This window comes from Vulpes lagopus, chromosome 13 (genome assembly GCF_018345385.1).
Source record: "Vulpes lagopus strain Blue_001 chromosome 13, ASM1834538v1, whole genome shotgun sequence".
NCBI classification, from domain to species: domain Eukaryota; kingdom Metazoa; phylum Chordata; class Mammalia; order Carnivora; family Canidae; genus Vulpes; species Vulpes lagopus.
The window spans coordinates 26289684-26312621 of record NC_054836.1 but is presented as its reverse complement, the minus strand read 5'-3'; the positions used below and the strand labels follow the sequence as shown (position 1 = coordinate 26312621).

Below are 22938 nucleotides of genomic sequence, written 5' to 3'. Positions count from 1 at the left end.
TGGAATCCTATACTGTTTACCATAGCACTTGACCATTTTGCAGTCCCACTAACAGTGCATATGGATTCCATTTTTTTCCACATTTTCACCACATGTATTGTCTTTTTTTTTTTTTTTTTGACAGTAACCTTGACAGGTGTAAAGTAATATCTCCTTGTGGTTTTGATTTGCATTTGCCTAATGAATAGTGACAGTGAACATTTTTTCATATACCTGTAGGACATTGTATGTCTTCTTTGGAAAAATGGTAGCACTATTCACAATAGCCAAGATTTGGAAAAAACCTGAATGTCGATCAACAGAAGAATGGATAAAATGTGTTAGTGAATAGAGATATCTAAAATAGTCAAACTCACAGAAGCAGAGAGTTGAATGGTTGCCAGGGCCGAGGAAAGGGGAAAATGAGCTGTAAATTAATGGACACAAAGTGTCAGTTAAGCAAGATGAATAAGTTGAATAGATCTTTTTGTTGTACAACTTTTACCTATAGTCAAAAATAATGTATTATAGATTAAAAATTAAGAGATAAAAAGTTAAGGGATGTATCTCACATTTGATGTTTTTACCATAATAAGACACAATTTTTAAAAATAAAAATTAAATTCCGGTAGGGAAAATAGGCTAGGTTATCAAAATGCAAGTTTTCTCTATCCCTCTGGTATGTCCTACTTAGCCTAGAGACCATCTGTGAACTGTGAGCCACTATGACCTTTGTACTCTAGCAAATAATGAGCATTCAGTATAAAATGCTCAGAACATTTTTAGCACTGGAATTGCTTCAAAATTTACGAGAGTAATTTTGATTTAAATAATTCTCACTTCTTTGCACCAAAAGAATACTAAATTGATGAATATAGATGTATAAAGCATTTGCTGTGTATTTGCTGTTATAACTTAATAGCATTGTATACATATCATGCCAAAGCATACAAATACGTATTATGAACATTTATCTTCAAATGTAACCTACAAAATATCGATTCTGGACCATGTAGTGTAATTATAGCCTTCAGAGAAAAAGGTTTGGGGGGTGATGTCTGAATGCATGGCACCTCAAGAACCAGAGTCAGTACAGGTTGCTGATTAAGGAATCTGGAAGAGCTCAGAAGTAAGACATACATCTAATTCCTCTAGTCAGGCCTCTGGATAGGATTCTTTGAAGAAATAGGTATTTGGGAACAGGATTTTTCAGTATGTGCCTTTGTCCTTATGGTACTGAGTTGGCCAAGCAATTACCAAAAGAATGGCCATAGCAAGTAAATTTACTACACACCAACTACAGTGTAAATCAAGAAAGCCTAAACCTTGGTTTGCCAGGGTGGCTTAGTCAGTTAAGTGTCTGCCTTTGGCTTAGGTCATGATCCCAAGACCCTGGGATTGAGCCCTGAGTCAGGCTCCTTGCTCAGTGGGGAGCCTACTTCTCCCTCTCCCTCTGCCCTTTCCCTTGCATGTACTCTCTCTGTCTGTCCCTCTCTCAAATAAATTAAATCTTAAAAAAAGAAAGCCTGAATGAACCTCGACAGAATGTGTGAGATAACAGTATTTAAAGAACCTTAAAGACTCATCATGTTGAAATGGATATAAGATTATTTGCCTTTTTTGAAAAACAAGCTCAGTAAGAGTAAGAGATATGTGGTTAGATATTTCATTTATTATTTGTCTACTCTTTTATTTTCTTTATTGTTCCCAGATTGTTCTGTGATATTATTGTATAATCTAACAGTGCCACAGAAAAACATCAAGTGTAGTGATCAGACCAGAATCTTACTAGGAATAAGAAAAAGAAAAGAATATTATGTAGTACAGAGTTTTAAAATATTTGAAAAGCTGTGAGGAAAAAGTTAGATTAGAATTCTTAAAAAGGAAGATTTTATAGGCATATAGGGGAAAAAACTAAATCTATCCATCACCAGAATGGAAAACTATAATCAACAATAAGCTCTTTTCACCAGAAATATTCCACCTGAAGTTGACAGAACTAAAGGTAAAGAAAGATTTCATTAACATGATATCTGTGAATCCTTGCAAATCACAGGTGCCAAGATAATGACATTTTTTGTTTGTAATTTAGTAAATTATTTATGAAGCCTAAGATCACTTTGATAACTTACTAACTGGAGCTTGATAAATACAGTTCCATTGTGAGCTACTCATCTGAACCAGTGTCCTAAGGTAGAAAGTGAGGGTACTGAGCTGGGAAGTCAGGATACCTGGTTTGTAGTGGATTGGTTGGTAACTGCATAACCTGCATTTAACTTAAAATGGCCTTAAGATCTTGGCTATAAAATGTTGCGCTATATAGCACTATGGTGTCCTTCAGTTTTAAATTTTACAATTTCCATGAATGTGCAATTATCAGCTTCCCTTCCTCTAACCATCTGCCTTAGCTAATTCTCTGTCATACTCTTGGAACCAGTTACTTGGTGAGACCATGTGAATTGATGCTGTGAGTTATTTTCACTAGATATATGTTTTTAAAATGCATCCTTACTGTGATTTTTAATCAAGCAGAAGAAATATTACATCAACATGTGGTCTTCAAAAAGACTAATGATGTGTCTCAAAGTAGAGATTGGCCTCATAAACTGGTATTAATATAATATGATTTTTAAATTATGGCTATTTAATACTTGTAAAATTTGTCAGCCATGAAAAATAAGTTTCTAAGGAGAAATTGATACCCAAACACAGAACAAATGTGCATAGAAACAAAAAACAGAAAATTGATGTTCATTTCTGACTCCCTAGTTTTGGATAAGACCTTAGTGTATCAAACTAAAAGGCAATTTTATTAAAGATGTATTAGGGCATCCCTGGGTGTCTCAGCGGTTTGGCACCTGCCTTAGGCCCAGGGCATGATCCCAGAGTCCCCGGATCGAATCCCACATCGGGCTCCCTGCATGGAGCCTGCTTCTCTCTCTGTGTCTTTGCCTCTCTGTCTCTCTGTCTCTCTGTCTCTCTCTCTCTATCTCTCATGAATGAATAAATAAAATCTTTTAAAAAAAAGTAAATAAAATAAATAAAGATGTATTATTCACAGTTTAAAAAAATAACTGACAAAATTGTATGCATCTTCAACACTGCTTTATTGGTAACATTTCTTTAAAGATAAAACTGATTACCTGATTTTTTTCCCCTGATTTTATTAACAGAGGACATGCTGATTAAATGCTATTTCTTGAGAAGATTATAAATGTTTGTGGTTTATATGTTATTATCAAAGCTGGGAAAATCCTATTGAAAAATTAAGATATTCCTCAATTCACCTTTTGGGAAATTGAAGTGATTTACATGTGTATTTTTAAGCGATTATCTGCTGATTATTTTTCCTGGCATCTTATAATTTGAAGTTTTCATTTAACTTTACAAAATTTAGCTGATGTTTACCCATTATGGAAATAACAATCTAAGGTCCAATACACATTTCTAAGGCACTAGTATTGCTAATGACTACCCTAAACCATACATTGAAGATCCTTGGACACACACAGTTTGGAAAGATTAACTTGGCTTCAGATGAAATATTCATTTTAAGATGAAGTATTTTCATAGCAAAAAACATTTGTATTTAAAAAGAATATTTACATATACTTTACATTTACATTTACATCATATGCATACCAATTAGTGTGTTAGAAATTTAATGTTTGAGGTATTTGAGTTACTTTCCTTTCTAACTCTATATAATTACATCATTTTGTGGGTTAGAAATTATATGGAGATTATAAAAATATACAGCAATGCATATGGTTCTTGATTTAGGGTAACCATGAAGTTACCTTCTCTTGTAAAGAAGTCTCACTTCTCGGTTTCTTAAGTCTGTAACATTGATCTTTTTAAGGAAAAAGATTTAGAAAAGAATGAAGATAAAAAGAAGAATTTGTTGTCCTTAAAAATTTATTGAAATGATGCCATTTTGGTCACTCCAGTATCAGGAGTGGCTTATTATATGCTAAGGAATACTAAAATGTAATACCTGAAAATGAGCTTTATAAAAAAGAAAAAGTAACATATATATATATATATATATATATATATATATATATATATATGAGGTATATATACATGTATATATATACATGTATATATGTATATCTGTTAACCAGAGTATGGGTAAAAATGTTCTAAAGTCTCAAAGATTGAAATGTTTCTAGATGTGTAATGAAAACAGCATAGATGTCAAAAGGTTGGTTATTCCTTCCTCTTCATTTTTATTTTTCTATTTTGTGTGGATCATATCCACAATCTAACATTATTGGCTAAAGCTTTATTTCAGTTGTTGAAGTATGCAGTTAACAATGTAACATCATTCAGGGAAAAACTTGGAATATATTATTTCTAATGATAACTGCCTAATATGTGAAGCACTAACCTTATAGTGATAGGTGTCTCTAAGCTATCCTTTTGTTTTTCATTGTTTAATAAAACAAGGAAAAGTCTATCACATCTATAACTGATTCTTCCATTTTTGCCTATAGATCTTAAATAATTCGTTTTTAAGTCTAAGGAATTTAAGAATTCCCCAAGGCTTTGAAGTTGGCAGTAACTTCATAGAACCTTAGCACCATGTTGTTATATCCAGAAAGATCCTCTAAATTTCAGAGGAATATAGATGTGAATATAAAAAAGTATTGGCTAGAATTTGTTGTAGTGTTATATATCTTTTTTATTATGGTGAAATACACATAACATAAAATTTACCATTTTACCACTTGCAAATGAACAATTCTATGGCTCTAAGTACAGTCACATTATTGTGCAACCACCCTGTTATCCATCTCCAGAACTTTTTTGTCATTCGGAACTGAAACTCTCTACCCATCGAACAGTAATTCCCCTTTCCCAGTCCCCTGTAACTCCTGGTGGCAGTCTGCCTTTTGTTTCTATTAAACTGGTTATTCCAGGTACCTCATATAAGTGGATCATACAATATTTGTCCTTTTGTGTCTGGCATATTTGACTTAGCATAAGTTTTTGAGGTTCATTTATTCTATAGTCTATATCAGAATTTCATTCTCTTTTAAGGCTAAGTAATAGTATGCACATACTACATTTTGTTTATCCATCTACCAATTAATGGAATTTGGGGTGTTCCCACCATTTGTAGTGCTTTCTTATTTGAATACATATCTATCTTGCATGCTTATCACATCACCTAGCATGTTGTATGCCAGTACTAAGTATCTGTTGAATGAATAAATAAATGTGACAAAAATTCAGACATGTCCAATCTTTAGCAATTTAATCCTGAAGGTACATTGTTTGTAGAAAAACGGATGCCTTTGGTTTGGCATTTTTAGAAGGAAAACAAAACAAAACCCTTCACCATTTGCTAGGCAGGGGATGCTACTGTGTGCCATTTCAGATCCTTTTGGCTCCACCTGCAGGTCTCCTGTGACTTCCTGTTTTGCACAGGTTTAACCAACCACATTCACACAGGTGCAGAATTACCACTGGCTGACCAACGTACTTTCCCAGAGCTGCTCTGATGTAATTTAAAATGCCTGCAGAAATCCACTCTGCAGTCATTCATGTGCAACTTGAAATTGTGAGGAAGTTAATGTTAACGATCATGGGGCATTCATAACTGATGCAGTATAGGGGCAAGTGGATAAATACTTTGCTTTCTCAATTGCTAGGTTAGCATACAAGTAATTTGCTACTGAGAGTTACTAAGATGATTTTTTGATAGATTGAGGTGAATTGTAGATGGTAAAGTATTTTCTGTTATCCTCTAGCATAATATCCTTGCAGGAATTCCAGAAATTAGTGCCACATCAAGCATTGAAAAAATGTGGGAGAGGTGGTTTCATATCACATTCCTGTCTAATTGACCTGTATGGCCTCTGAAAAAAAGTAAAACCAAATTGGATGAATCTTGAAAAATGACAGCAGGCTGCTGTAAACTTAACCAAGTGTTAGGCCCAATTGTAGCTATTATGAAAGATGTGGTGTCTAAACTAGAACAAATCAACACTGTTTTTGGCATTCAGTATAGAGATACTGATCTAGCAAAGGCGTTCTTTCTCAGATTCCATTAGTGAAAAGAACTAAAAGCTGTTTGTTTTTACTTGAGAATGTACAGCAGATGCCTTCACTCCCTCATTCCGAGCCGAATTAACACTTCTGCCTTTTGTCAAAATATAGTTGGCAGGGACCTTGATTGTCTTGACATTCCTTAGAATATCACAGTGGTCCACTGCATTCATGGCATGTGTGTTGCATTGGGTAAATAGAAAGCAGCACATATTAGAGATTCCCTAATGAGAAAAACCAGGTGGCACCCTCAATACACTGGGAATCTTAGATCGCCCCATCCACTAGTAATATCTCCTACTTTACACATTATTTTAGGTGACAGTCTTGCTGATCTTTCTGCCATGATGTAATAAGAACTCCCCTAAGTTTCCAGTAATACTTTCCTCACTTCTTTTTAAGTCCTTTCTGGCAATCACCATAAGTGGCCTTTTAACTGTCTTTGTAATGAACCTTTGGCTTTTACTAACACTTTCCTTATTGTCCTTCCAGCTTTTGCCCCACATAGCTCCAGTGTGCCCCTCCCATATTTTAGATTTTTTGCTGTGGCAATATACCTCCTTCAGGTTCCATAGTCTGCCTTAGGTAACTATTCCTACATAACAAATTGCCTGAAAATTTAGCAAAGTATAACCAATAAACATCCATTATCTCACAGTTGCTGCGTGCCAGAAATTTGGAAGCAGCTTAGCTGGATAGTTCTGACTCAAGATCTTTCATGAGGCTATGGTTAAGACATTGGCCAGGCCTGTGGTCATCTGATGGCTTGACTGGTGCTGATGGAGCTGCTTCTAAGGAGTTCATGGGTTCAACTCACAAGGCTGTTGGCAGGAGATCTCAAGTCCTTTTAAAAAACCTGCTCGACTATACTCATGCTATCGTAGCTGCCTTCTCCCAGAACCAACCAAAAAGAAGGCAAATCAGAAGCCATAATATCTCTTTGGACCTATACTTGTACATCATATACCAGTATTTCTTCAATATGTTAGTGGTTCCACAAGTCAACTCTATGCAGTGTTGGAAGGGACTATAGAAGGCTTGAATACCAAGAACCAGGAATCATTGGGCTGTCTTGTATGCTGGCGCCCCACAGCCTTTTTGCATTTTGAAAGTGGCATATATCATACTTGGGAATACTACCGCAGTCCATTTAATGATTGGAGGATGGCCAGTTTGGAATGGATCTTATGGTAGAGACCTCCATACAGCAGGTCTCGTCTGTGGTACAAGTTGTTAAGCTGAGTTTAGCATAATGGCCCAGAAAATCTGATGTTATTAGACTGATTTCTGATAGATATAATGACTATGTGGAAACTCTGGCTAGCCCTAATTGGAGTATTGCAGCATAGACCCCTACGGTTTTGGAGCAAAACCATGCTTTCTACAGAGAACTGCCTTTAGGGGTGGGAAAAGCTGTATAACAGATACACCCAGATCCTGGCTTGCTATTGTGTCCTAGTAGATGTTGTATGTTAGATACTAGTTGACTCTGACTGAAGTTGTCTGTCCTGAGTGGGCTATTATGAAACTCATCAAATAAGATGGTTGGGTGCACATAATAAAAATCCCTTGTACAATGAAAATGGAGTATTTGGGATCAGGACCATATGGATCCAGAAAATTGAATAAAGTATGTAAAAACTTTGCCTAGGCTTCCCTTGTACTTCTTTTATGTGGAAGTCTCTGTGAAATTACTTCTAAAATAAACAGATTTCATACAAGCTTTTGTCTCAAGTTCTACTTTTGGGATAATCCAAGACTAGACAACAGGCTATTAGATTTGATTGGCTATATGAAAACTTCACTTACAATTTGTATCAGAGTTCTCTGAGATGAAGTAGTAATTATAAATGATGGGATACCATCTCTCCAAAAACCCTCCTTGGCTTAGCTTCCTTAAAGCCATTCAGCTCAGACAGTTGAATATGCACATTTTGAGAGGATTGTAACCAAATATATGCTTATGTAGTTGGATATGCATAAAAAGTTTTTGTGTTTAACATTTTGGGGATTATCATTCTATAGCTCTCATTGCCATGCTTTGATATCACTCAAAAGGCAGAACTATTTGTTTTCTTTCTTCTTCTTCTTCTTCTTTTTTTTTTTTTTTTTTTGGACAGAACCCAATTTCACACAATGACAGCATATACTCTAAGTAAATTTGATGTTGCTACCTTAAATCCATTCTCTTAAAGCAAAGTATGGAAGACCACATTAATGACTCGGCATATCTTCAAGGCTGTTGAGTTTACATGTTTGTTATGATCAGTAATTTCTATCTGTATTCTGTAAATATTTTGTTGCCAATCACATGTGTAATGGAATCTAATACAAATCTCAAGTTGTGTTTTTGTTGTTGTTGTTATTTGGGGGACATGGAGGAATGGAGTTAAATATTGTTTTATAGAATGACAGTGTAACATCTCAAATAGATCTTTTTAATTTTGACATACAGTAGTACTATTAGTGTAACATTTTGTGTTTTCTAATGGAAGCTCTAACAAATTTTATAAGCTTGGAAGGAAAATACTGACTTCGCAGTTTATCATCCTGAAGAATACTTCACAAAATTAGTTTGGGCATCCTAATATTTGAATGGAACATTATTCAAAAGTTGGGGACTTTTCATTATGGCAGCATGAATTCCCTATCTGGATTGTTCACTTTTATTTTTTGGAATGTTTAACTGTCCTATGACACAACAAATATTTGGGACATTTATGGCTTTATATTTTTCTCTAGTCTTAAGAAATTGAGCCTAGTAGATAGTACAACAATCTATTCATATCTAACACAATGTAAAAATCAAGAGAAATCATATATGTACAAGTACACTGTATGCTGTACAAATAAACTATAGCAATAAATAAAATATGGCAATAAAGTTAAGTCTAGCAATAAAATCCAGGGATACAGTGTTTAAGCAGTTCTCATTTCCATGTTTTGATGCTAGTGAGTACCTTAAAATAATAGTTTTGTGTATTCTTGGTAAAATTACCTGATTATGGAGAAAATAAAATGTTCAGAAGTGTGCCTTTAAACATACTCAAAATAAATTCCTAATGGGTTTAATATACCTGCTTTAAATGAATCTATAAAGAGAATGAAACTTTTGTAAAATTTTATGAATATTGTCTATATCTTTGTACTTGAAAATACTTTCAACCTAAAAGCAATGAAAGAAGAATAAGACAGTGTTAGTGAAAAATTTCCATATTAAAAACATAGAAAACATCATAAACAATAAAAAAATGGGGGTGCTGAGTGGCTCAATCAGTTAAATGTCTGCCTTCAGCCCAGGTCATGGTCTCAGGTGTCAAGTCATAATCTTATAATTTTAAAAAATATATAATATTATATATGTATAATTTTTATTATTTTTTTAACCTGCCTCCCAACTAGACAACAGGTAGCATTGAAGGCAGGGCTGTTATAAGGTCCAAAGGAATCTCCAATTCCCAACAGCATTCATAATATACTCCAAACAAATGTTTATTAAATTGAATGAATGAAAAAGCTCATAAGTGCTTCACTGTTTTATATATTTCTCTTTCAAAAATTAGTACAGTATTATTATATTTTAAAGATTTATTTATTTACTCATGAGAGAGAGAGAGAGAGGCAGAGACACAAGCAGAGAGAGAAGCAGGCTCCTCGCAGGGAGCCTGATGTGGGACTCAATCCCTGGACCTGGGAACAGGCCCTGATCCAAAGGCAGATGCTCAACTGCTGAGCCACCCAAGCGTCCCCTCTTAAAAAATTAGTCTTTTAGGGTCACCTGGGTGGCTCAGTCAGTTAAGTGTCTGACTTCAGCTTAGGTCATGATCTCAGGATCCTGGGACCGAGCCTTATGTGAGGCTGTATGCTCAGCAGGGAGTCTGCTTCTCCCTCTCCTTCTGCCTACTACTCCCTCTACTTGTGCTCTCTCTCTCTTAAATAAATAAAATCTTTAAAAAATATATGAGAGAAAAAAAATACTACATTTTTAAAGGGCATAGAAATTGTTAATATCATCAACAAAATGTATTAAGATAAAAAGAAAAGTCCACAACACCACTGCAGAATAAACTAATTGAATAAATCACAGAAAAGGAAATGATTATGTTTAAGGCCATATGTAATAAGAATTCAATTAAAACAACAATGGATTTGTATTTATCAAAGCAACAAAAAATATATATGGTAACAGTGCTGATAAGGGTGTCATGATGGGATTTAGAGTTCCATAAGTTTATCTGAAAAATCAGCTGTGCAACATATATTTAAAAACCTTAAAATTTTCAGTACCCTTTGACTAATTATTCACTATAATGGAGTCTAGCCTAAAGAAATCATCACTGATGCACATAGACTTTAAAATAGTAAGTCACGTGAAAGTGAGAGTTTTTTTGTGTCAGAAAAAACTATTTCACAACTTTATCAGAGATACTCCTGGTATTACTGATAACTTTGGTCTGTGTTTCACATAGAGTTACAAGATGATCAAAGTTAATGATGTGGTTTATAATGTGTTTTACAATTAAAGGAAACCAAGATCCAGAGAGGTTAAGCTATTTTCTTGAGAGATCAAACATGATAGGGGCTAAATATAGATTACTATACTTGGCAAACTGTAAAATCAGCTATTCTATCAGTGATTCCTCATTCATTGTCTCATCAGATTTAAAGGGCTTGTTCTAATTTTGTACATTTAATTTTACATTCTTATGTAATTTCTTATTAAAATTTAATTACTTCTTGGAGATGAAAGCTCAGCTTGACTTCACAGTGATCTCTTCTTATCCACCAAACTGGTTTGTCATTTGAGAGTTATATTTTAAATTAAAATTAAATGAAATTAAATTAAAACTGAAGTCAAAGAAGTTATGAGCTCTCCTTTTGTTTTTCTTTAAAAAGGAAATTTTCATCTATTTTAGGTCAGTAAATTATTAAACAATTGTTTTTGTGCTTATAAATCTATGTAGAGAACTCCTAGACAAAGCACATATTTATAATTAAATCAAGTAGTATGTCATTGAATGGTACAGTATGCCAGGCATTTGGATTACCAATCTATGAAACTACTTCAAGACATTTAAGTTCATGTGTTTATTTCTACTCATAGTAAAAATTATTGAAATGACCAAATGAATACAAAATAAGCAAAATTGTGTTTCAGTAGTGAAAAGGGGGAAAGATATCATCAATTTTCCAAAAGCTTTCAAGTCTTTCTGGAAACCATAGGAGTTGGAGGATTGGATTTAAAGGAATAAACACTATATTTATAGTTAAAATAGTCAAAGGATGGAAATAAGTACATAAGATTCCCCCAGAATAAATCTAAATGTGGAGAAATAGCAGTCGGTTGATAACAGGGGAAAAAGAAACTCATTAATTGCTGGTGGTAGGGTAAATACATACATTTTGGTGTGGACTTCTGCAATAGTAGATGTATAAAAGGATTGAAGAATTACAGAACTTTTGACTGAATTACCTAACCGATGTACAACAATATATGTTCGTTGTAGCATTCTTAAATGTTTGATATAATGGGGAAAAAAACCTAAATTTCAACAAATAGAATATGTGAAATCATGATAAATTGATATAGCATACTGTACAACCATAGTATAGATCTAATTGTGTAAATATAAGGAACAAACAAGATGAAATAACTAGTAGGTTCAGTCTGTGTGTAGAGTGTGTGTGTGTGTGTGTGTGTGTGTGTGTGTGTGTCTGAGGCCTCCCTCATATCTTTTGAAATGGATTTTTTTGGTAACATGTTGTGAAATAAAAACACAGATCATAAAACAACTTATAACAAGATTCTAATTTATTTAAATATATTTTTAATTGCCTAATAGGATGGCAGCCAATATGTGATTGGTTGCCTCTACTTCATGGGATTTATGAGGAATTATCTTTCCTTTTAGCAGTAATTTCTAAGTTTTTCTATACTGATTTGCCTGAGTAAAAACAAATAGAATTTTAAAAAATTCTATGCATTGCAAATTTCAAAATAGGTTATTGCACAGCATTCATGACATTGAATCCAGTATGTTACTAAGCTGTGTGTGCATTTCTTGATCTTGGTAAACTAGGACATGCAGTTCCATAACCAAATCTGGAAGGGAAAATGCACTATCTCATTTGAAGGATGCAAACATATTTAGTCAAACAAGAAACTGGCTCATTTGAGAGGTTTATAGCAAACAAGGGCAGAAAGTAGTTTGCATAATTTTCTCATGCTCCTTTTATAGTGTTTATCTTTTATAAGGCTCTTTGGAACAGTTGCTCACCACCTGTCAATAATGTGTCCTTTTATAGACTCGACCTTTTATTGCTCTCATGCCCTTGACATATAATAGTCTTAGAAGTAGTATTGAGTATGGTGGGCAAAATACTAATTTTAAATTTAAAAGGCCATCTTTTGTAGACTAAAATAGAGAGTTTTGAACAACATGAAGAGAATGAACATGTAATAAAATCCTGTTTATGGGTGCCTGGGTGACTCAGTTGGTTAAACATCCAACTCTTCTTTTTGGCTCACACCATAAGATCTGAGTCCTGAGGTCAAGCCCCGCTCTACGCACAGTGAGGAGTCTGGTTCTCTCCCTTTCCCTCTGCCCACTCCTCCAGCTTGTGGGACGTGCTCTCTTTCTCTCTAAAATAAATACATCTTTACTTTTTAAAAAGATATTATTTATTCATGAGAGACACACAGAGAGAGAGAGAGAGAGAGAGGCAGAGAGATAACAGGCAGAGGGAGAAACAGGCTCCCTGTGGGACTCTATCCCAGGACTCCGGGATCACAACCTGAGCCAAAGGCAGATGCTCAACCACTGAGTCACCCAGGTGCCCAAAAATAGATCTTTAGAAAAGTAAAATAAAACAAAATCGTACTTATCAGAAATAACAATAGGATCATTGTTTTTATTAACATTTTTTGGAAAATTGATTAACAATTATATTTAAGGCACTATCTATGAAAAACTAAGCCAAGCAGCATTCATTTAAATTTATTTTTATGAAACATAATTCTGCATCAATTCCAAGTGAAAATATTTGTATTGTGAGTCTATCAATTACATAAATATTTTGGGCATGCAAACAGTTGCTTTAACTCCTTTTTAGTGGAATAAGATATCTAGTATTTCTCAATTTACATAAAATCTGTCAAGCTAAGTGTTCTACATATATTTATTGACCTACATCCTAGAAGTGTTTTGCATGATACTGGATGAACACAATCCTACAAATTTGTATGCAGGAATACATTTCCATTCATAAAGAGATATTATCCAAGACCTTAAGTCGAAATCTGCCTATCCTTTGTTTTGTGCAATTAGATTCCAAGTTTTCTTTATATAATCATGAACAAGAACAATAAGTGAAGTTAAGAGAAATTCTTTCTGTTCTTGTTAAAAAGCAAACATCCTCCCCTCAACACACACATACACCACCTTTCCAGCACCACCATTTCTCATTCCTAGTAATGTAAGATGTGGGGAATCTAGCCCCATTAGCCACATTAATAGATGTGGGGCTAAGATTTAACATTTTATGCAGAAACATAGGAGTTAAATGTCACCTTTTCATATTGTATTTGGGAGAGGACTTCATATTTTACTTGATAGAGTTTGCGTATTGTGCTTTCAAATTGTACTTTGAAACATTTGTTTTCTTTGAAACATGGTAGCTAATTGGGCTGACAATTCTTAGCTGTCAAGAGCAGTTTTAGATGTGGTCCTCTTTCTGCTCAATGTGTGATCATACTAAGACTGCTTAGAGGACAGAAGTAGACAGCAGTTCATCAGGTGTACAATGGTAAAGATCTGATTTTTTTCAAGAGGTCTGTTAATTGGACACACATGCAATACTCAAGGTGCAATGAAAAGATAAGATAGCAGTTAAAGTCTGCAAAGTGAATGAGGTTTTTTTAAGGTTCAGTTGTGATTATTTTGCCACCTCTACTTCCATTGGTGCCTTCATGCATTTTGTTTTACCTTACCTAGTGAGTATTCTTACAAATCTCCACGGAATTTTCTTGAGATGCCCTATCTTCTGGTTCTCAATATAAATAGACTTGGAATAAAATAAACCCAACAGTGTTATCATGAATAGCTGGTTAATAGGAATCTGTGATCATATTTTTTGGAATGGAATGGAGTTGTATTTGTATTTAGAATGTATGTTTTTAGTAATTACCTAAACTTTAGAAATGCTTGTTCCTTGTCATTATATATGAAATAGGAGTTTTCTTGAACTCAATTTCTTTCTTTCTACTGGCATTGACGTCAATCATGTAATGCTTTGAATATTAAGTTCTGCAAACTAAATTCTCTCTTTTCTGAGCAAAACAGTTGAGGAAATTCATTCAAAAACCAGCCCTGAAAATTAACATGATCAAACCAAATGTTGCAGAAGACAAAGTTCTGTACATTAGGGGCCATAAAGTCAGTCTAATATGATATGCAAATGATTATTCAATCATTTAATTGAAATTATGATAAATGTAATGTGAGAAATTATATAGAGAATATTCTGAGAATGTGTAAAATGGGACCTGTCCTTCATTTGGTGTTAGTAAACCAAGAGTTATTTTCAAAGTGATCATCATCCACTTCTATTTTTGAACAACTGTAGATATAAACCTGGAATTGTAGCTAAAACTTGGTTTATAAGAGTTTATTGTCTTTATCACTTCTTTTCTAAGGTAATTCTCAAACTTGTTGTCTAGTGTTACATTCTTCATAGTTTGGGGGGGGGTGTTTTGGGGATGTATATTTTCTGTACCCAGCAATGAGAGGCAGACTTACAATTATTTCACACTTTGTATCTAAGATTTCTATAATAAAATAATAATTTTCAGGGGCATCTGGGTAGCTCAGTGGGTTAAGCATCTGCCTTCAGCTCAGGTCATGATCCCAGGATCCCAGGATCCCTGCTCAGCAGGGGGTCTGCTTCTCCCTCTCCCTCTGCTCCTCCCCCTGCTCATGCTCTCTCTCTCTCTCAAAGAGATAAATAATCTTTAAAAAAATCTTAATTTTCATCAATTAGTTAAAACACACCCATTAATAATAGTATCTAAACTTATGTTAAAAATTCAATTAAATATTTTTAGGTGCCAAATTTATAACTGCTACATTTTCTTTGTTGTTATTTTTAATTTAAGGATAAAAGCCTAGCTTCATGTATCCTTAATGTTAGCCATGCTGACAGGAGTGAGGTGATAACCCATGGTAATTTTGAGTTGTATGTCCTTGATGATGAATGATGTTGAGCATCTTTTCATGTGTCTATTGGCCATCTGGATGTCTTCTTTGGAAAAATGTCTGTTCATGTCTTCTGCCCATTTTTTAAACTGGATTATTCATTTTTGGTGTGTTAAGTTTTATAAGTTTATTATATATTTTGGATACTAACCCTGTATCAAATACATCATTTGATACAATTACATCAGCATAAATCTTCTCCCATTTCGTAAGTTGCCTTTTACTTTTGTTGATTGTTTCCTTTGCTGTTCAGGAGCTTTTTATCTTGATGAGGTCCCAAAAGTTTATTTTTGCTTTCTTTTCCTTTGCCTCAGGAGACCTATCTAAGTAAGAAGTTGCAATGGCTAATGTCAAATAAGTTATTGCCTATGTTCTCTAGGACTTTTATGGTTTCAGGTCTCACATTTAGGTCTTAGTCCATTTTGAATTTATTTTCGTATATGATATAAGAAAGTGGTCCAATTTCATTCTTTTGCATATTGCTGTCCAGTTTTCCCAAAACTATTTGTTGAAGAGACTGCCCCCCCCCCCACTGGATGTTCTTTCCTGCTTTGTTAAAGATTAATTGACCTTACAGTTGTGGGTTCATTTCTGGGTTTTCTATTCTGTTCCATTGATCTGTATGTCCATTTTTGTGCCAGTACCGTACTGTTTTAATCACTAGAGCTGTGGAATATAACTCAAAGTCCAGAATTGTGATACCTCCATCTTTGCTTTTCTTTTTCAAGGTCGCTTTGCCTATTTGGGGTCTTTTGTGGTTCTATACAAATTTTAGAATTGTTTTGGCTCTGTGAAAAATGCTGACAGTATTTTGATGGGAATTACATTAAATGTGCAGATTGTTTGGGGTAGTATAGACATTTTGACAATATCTGTTCTTCAAAGCCATGATGAGCATGGAATGTCTTTCCATTTCTTTGTGTCATCTTCATTTTCTTTCATCAGTATTTTATACTTTTCAGAATACAGGTCTTTCATCTCTTTGGCTAGGTATCTTAAGTTTTCTGCTACAATTGTAAATGGAATTGATTCTTTAATTTCTCTTTCTGCTGCTTCATTATTGGTGTATAGAAATGCAATAGATTTCTTTACATTGATTTTGTATCCTGCAACTTTACTGAATTCATGTATCAGTTGTAACAGTTTTTTTTGGTGGAGTCTTTCACATTTTCTACATAGGGTATTATCTCATCTGCAAATAGTGAAAGTTTTACTTCTTCCTTGCTTATTTGGATGTCTTTTATTTCTTTTTGTTGTCTGATTGCTGTTGCTAAGACTTCCAGAACTATATTAAGTAACAGTATAAAAGTAGACATCTCTGTCTTATTCCTGACTATAGAAGAAAAGCCCTCAGTTTTTCCCCATTGAGGATGACATTAGCTGTGTGTTTCATAGATAGCGTTTATTATGTTGAGGTATGTTACCTTTAACCCTCCTTCAAGGATGTGGAGAAAGGGGAAACCTTTGCACTGTTGGTGGAAATGCAAACTGGTGCAGTCATTCTGAAAAACATTATGGAGGTTTTTCAGAAACTTAAAAATAGAATTACCCAGCAATCCAGTAATTGCACTACTAGATATTTACCCAAAGAATACAAAGATACTAATTTGAAGGGATACATGCACCCCGATGTTTATAGTCATATTATCTATGATACTGAAATTATGCAAAGAGCCCAAATGTCCATTGACTGATGAATGGATAAAAATGTGGTATATATATACAGTGTAATATTATTTAGCCATAAAAAAGAGTGATATCTTGCCACTTGCAACAACATGAATGGAGCTAAAGAATATTATGCTAAATGAAATAAGTCAGAAAGACAAACACCATATGATTTCACTCATATGTGGAATTAACAAACAAACAAAAAAATGAGCATAGGGAAAAGAAGAGAGAGAGGCAAACTAAGAAACACATTTTTAACTGTAGAAAACAAACTGATGGTTACCAGAGGTGAAGTGGGTGGGGGGATGGGTTAAATTGGTGATAGAGATTAAGGAGTGTACTTGCTGTGATGATCACTGAGTGTTACATGTAAGTATTGAACCACTAAATTGCACTCTTGAAGCTAATATTACACTGTATATTAACTAACTGAAATTTAAATAAAAAACTTTTTTAAAAACCTAGTTTTTGATGACTGCTTCAATTTCCTCCCTGGTTATTGGCCTCTTCAGGTTTTCTATTTCTTCCTGTTCCAGTTTTGGTAGTTTGTGGCTTTCCAGGAATGCGTCCATTTCTTCTAGATTGCCTAATTTATTGGCGTACAGCTGTTCATAATATGTTTTTAAAATCGTTTGTATTTCCTTGGTGTTGGTAGTGATCTCTCCTTTCTCATTCATGATTTTATTAATTTGAGTCTTCTCTCTCTTCTTTTTAATAAGGCTGGCTAATAGTCCTAATCTAATTCATTAGTCTAAACTCATAATTAATATCAAAGATTGGAAACAATAAATATCAAGGAGTCCTCATGAATTAATCTAAGATTTAGACTCTGGGTTGTTTCAAGACCCTTATACTTTGAAATTTAGACTTACTGGCATTATTTAGCTTGCTCCTCACTTGATGGTGCAACATAAATGTACCTTTATATTCCATGCTTAGAGTGGGAAATAAAGATTACTGGGTTGTTTTTTGTTTGTTTGTTTTTTAGATTACTGTTTTGTTTAAGCACAGTAGGGAAGAGGAAATAATACCAAATATGTGTAGAATTAATTCTAAAATTTTACACAAATTGTAATCTCTTATTGAGAAGCATCCTAGGTTCTGTGGTTCTTGAACTGAATATTTATAAAATCTCTAAGAGCATCAACACATTTATGGGTATATATTTTCCTTTGAAAAATTAAAGATAAGATTAAAATATCAGATATTGCATGTTGACAGATATAACAAACTCACTGACTTTCTTAGCTCATAAAGTTTTGACACTCTGGGAAGAATATTTCCCTAAATGTATCTTAAGCCCTTATGGTTCTTTGCATGTGAATTTCGTAAACTAATGATATGGATATGCCAAATATCCAATTCTTATTTTCATCTACTAATAATTAATTAGTAAAGAGAATGATTGAAAATATTATCCTATTTTCAACTCCATTATTCCATTTGTAATGAAGTTGGCATGCTCATAAACATGTTTCTAGTTAAGATTAAATGTTTACACATGATGAACAAACACATTCTTCTTATTTCACTCTTTCTGGATTAAACATTTTGCATGGGATATCTAAGCCTTAAGCTCTAAAATCATAAAACTAAAATAACAAGAATCTGAAATCCAGGATGGTTTTGTTATTCCTTCAAGATATCAACTTGGGGAAATCACTTCCTCTTCCTGTCACCTGTTTTTCTCGTCAATAGAGTAAATCTTTTGGTTTCATTTCATAGTTTTCACTTTTCAGCAGCAAAAGCCTCTTGTCAGATAATATCTTATGCATAATATCAGCCTGTGTTTTAAGAATAATAATAATGGAGCTCCTCTTATAGATACAGGAATGATGTAGAAGGGCAGTGGAGTGGGATTGGAGACCATAGAGCCCAGTCCTTTTTTTTTTTTTTAAGATTGTATTTGTTTATTCATGAGGGACACAGGAAGAGAGGCAGAGACATAGGCAGAGGGAGAAGCAGCTCCCTGTGGAGAGCCTGATGCACAACTTGATCCCAGGACCAGGATCAGGACCTGAGTCAAAGGCAGACAGTCAAACTGAGCCACCTAGGCACCCCTAGAGCCCCAGTACTATAGACAAGCCATTACCTTCCAATACAATATATTGAAGATGGTTCTACATCAAGTAATTCCTCAAGTTCCATAGTCCACATTTTGAAAATCATGTAATTCTATATGATCATTATGTTTCTTTAAAATTCCAAAATAATAAATTATATAATTACATATAATATTACATATAATTCCCAATTTCATATATTAAAGCTGTAAAAGTGCTGAAAATCCTATTGTACTTTAAAAAATATGTACAAATAAGTAGGTTTCAATTTATGCTAAGAGGATTTTTTTTTTCACTAAGAGTAATTCTAAGGTAAAAAGCTGACCTTATACTAAAGCTACTGACTTAAGTGTTCCATAAAACAACTCTATAATCCCAAATAGTTTCTATTTTAGGAAACAAATTGATAAAACTCCAGGTAACCCTTCAACATTCAGAAAATCACAGAAGTTCTTGAGTTAAATTTTAATTCTCTTGCCCATCTTTATATTTCACTGGGAAGATGAGAAAAAAATTAATTTGGGGGGTTTGTTTATTTATTTATTTAATTTTTAAGATTTTATTTATTCATGAGAGACACACAGAGAGAGGCAGAAACATAGGTAGAGGGAGATGCAGTCTCCTCTCAGGGAGCCTGATGTGGGACTCACTCCCCAGACTTCTGGATCACACCCGAGCGGAAGGCAGATGTTCAACTGCTGAGGCACCCAGGGGTCCCTTGGGGGGGGTGGAATTTAAAGGCAGAATGTGCTTAAAAGATTTTTAACTTCTTAGCTTTGATGGCCAGTAAGGGAACACTTCCATCAGTACAGGTATACATCCACTAGACTTTTGCAGTCATAGGAGGTACAGAATGGAAAATGAGGTAGAAGAGAACACATTGTACAGAATCCTTAATTGCTCAGGAAAAGAAAAGCCTGTAGGAGATAGAGTTCTTCACCGAGGGCTCCTTTGTTAACCTGTTACTGACATGATTTGTTGGCAATGAGGCAGGGGTAATAATGTGTTTTCCCTGTGACTGATTTCCGATGTCCTTTAGAAGCAACAGTTCTATATTTAAAACTAAGAAAATGAAGAAAAGCAAACTTTTCATAATCCCAGAAGGACCCAAAGAAATTTAGTCCCAGCGGTTACCTTATATAGACTCTGACACACTTCTCCTTTTGCAAAAATACTGAGTACAGATCATTACTTTCCGCCACTCATGCACAGAGACCTACTTTATAACACTTCAGGGAAGTTAATGTACTAGATTTTGAAACATCTTTCTGGAAAGTGAAATAACTTATAGTTTTCTTCCAGTGGCCCTGTTAACTCTTGTATCATTTTCAGGTCCATGGGGCCGGTGTATGGGAGATGAATGTGGTCCAGGAGGCATTCAGACCCGGGCCGTGTGGTGTGCTCATGTGGAAGGATGGACCACATTACATACAAACTGTAAGCAGGCTGAGAGACCCAGCAACCAGCAAAACTGTTTCAAGGTGTGTGACTGGCACAAGGAGTTGTATGATTGGAGGCTGGGACCTTGGAACCAGTGTCAGCCTGTGATATCCAAGAGCCTGGAGAAACCCCCTGAGTGCATTAAGGGGGAGGAAGGCATCCAGGTGAGAGAAATAACGTGCATCCAGAAAGAGAAGGACATTCCCGCAGAGGATATCATTTGTGAGTACTTTGAGCCCAAACCTCTCCTGGAACAGGCCTGCCTCATCCCCTGCCAGCAAGATTGCATCGTGTCTGAGTTTTCCGCCTGGTCAGAATGTTCCAAGACTTGTGGCAGTGGGCTCCAGCACCGGACACGGCATGTGGTGGCACCTCCCCAGTTTGGAGGTTCTGGCTGCCCAAACTTGACAGAGTTTCAGGTGTGCCAGTCCAGCCCCTGTGAAGATGAAGAGAGCATGTACAGCTTGCACGTGGGTCCCTGGAGCTCATGCTCGATGCCCCACTCAAGACAAGTAAGACAAGCAAGGAGACGTGGGAAGAATAAAGAACGCGAGAAGGACCGAGGAAAAGGAGTGAAGGATCCCGAAGCCCGTGAGCTTATTAAGAAAAAGAGAAACAGAAACAGACAGAACAGACAAGAGAACAAATATTGGGACATCCAGATTGGGTATCAGACCAGAGAGGTTATGTGTACTAACAAGACGGGAAAAGCTGCTGATTTGAGGTAACATTTTGTAACCATTAACTGGGTGTGTCTCTCTGCCAAGGCCATGGACTAGAAAGTACTTAAGACTCTACTAAGTCCCCAGATTCATATTCTTAAAGCCTAGAATGAGCTACCCCCAAGTGTAACGTTTCTGCTTTAAGGCACTTAAGCTTCTGTGGGTTTCCTGACATTATTTCTTTTGCTCATGCTTAGGCACTATACTACCAGAGTTAATTTAAATGTTCCTGTCAAAAATCTGTAGCGTGATCTATTCTCCATGAGATGGTACTAGGTCAACACTGCTGTTTCCACCCACAGGGGCAAGGGGGGAAACTTACTTAGAAGCTAGAGTTTGGGGATTGTGAATTCAGATCTTTATTTTAGAGAGAATAAAGCACACTTGTAATCTCTCCAGATTTATAGCATTTTCAGAATTACCCTATAAACAAAATCTAAACAACCACCCAGGGAGCTATACCTAAGAATAATTCTCTTTCACATTTTGTAAAATGGAATAAATCTCCCCAGAGGAAAAAGGGGGAATCAGAAGAAACTAAGGTAAGTAGACATTATTTAATTATGAGTAGCATCATTTAGAAAACATGTAATTAATTCGCTGCATGTTCTAGACAGAAATTATTTGTCAAATTATTTCTGGGTAAATAATGACTATATTATGAAAGACTTTTTCATATGTGGTTTATTTGTTGTGAAAATATTCATTGAGGATTATTCATTGAGGATTATCTAAAGGATATGATGTTCTCTGGATATTCTAAATTTTGCTCTTGGATAAGCCAGACCATCTGGGAGTGTCTTATCTGGATCATTTGCATAATTGCTTTTTCTGAACTATTTATGCAGTTATGATTTGGACTGAACTGAGTGAAATTATGGTAACATCACTCAGAATTTTATATCATATTTATTGTAGAAATGACATTGAAAGTGTCATATACTCCATCACACAGTCTGTTCTCTTGATTAAAAACACATAAGATAAATTTTACCGAAGCCTCAACCCATGTGCTGCTGGTGAGCAGCTGGGTTGCTTTCCTTATGGCCCTGGAAATCTTGTAACCAATCACACGTTGCTGTTTGGTTTGGTTCCTGGGAACATGAATAGGACTGTGTGGCAAGTGTATTGTTTACTAACATACCCCACAGGCTTCATCTTTTTCTCACCATTATTTCCTTCACTCATTCTTTGCCATCTATGGAATTTGAAAACTGATTGAAAGCAGGATAGTTTAAATAAATGAGTAAACAATAAATAGTTGATTTATCTAAACAATAGTTTCTCTCAGCATAGTGTTTTTCTGGTTGCTATTTTTAGGGTATGTGCTAGTCCCTTCCCTTTTTGTACTTACACAAGTCGTATTTTCTCTCAGCCACACAATAATCTGCTTTTTCTTCCATCTAGTGACATCGGTCCAGCTCCTTTCTTGGTCTCATTAATGGTTGCTTGATCTGCCTTCATCCTCTAAGTTCCCTACAACCCCTTAAGTGTACCTGTGTTCACCTCTGATTCTGTATCATGTGTGTTTTCAATTCAATCCCTGTTTTATTCTTGTCTGACAATCTTATTCTGATTTCCTGATCTCTTTTCCCGATGTATTTCAGTTATATTAGTTACTTGGCTCCCATCAAGTAATTAAATGAGCCTCCAGGGCAACTTGAGTTGTCTCCTGCTGTCACTAAGTTAACATGCAGTAGACATTTAATTTAATGTTGACCACTCAATTAAAAGTGTAATTAGGATAGTACC

At 35.0% G+C, this 22938-nt stretch overlaps 1 protein-coding gene across 4 annotated transcripts in view; it reads left to right on the top strand.

Moving 5' to 3' along the window:
- The window catches only part of THSD7A (thrombospondin type 1 domain containing 7A), a 423880-nt gene that overhangs the window by 155587 nt on the left and 245355 nt on the right, over positions 1 to 22938 (top strand). For all 4 annotated transcript variants that reach the window (XM_041727876.1, XM_041727875.1, XM_041727874.1 and 1 more), the window contains exon 2: positions 20357 to 21188. In XM_041727876.1, coding sequence (XP_041583810.1) covers positions 20357 to 21188 — 832 coding nt within the window. The remainder of the gene's footprint in view (positions 1 to 20356; positions 21189 to 22938) is intronic.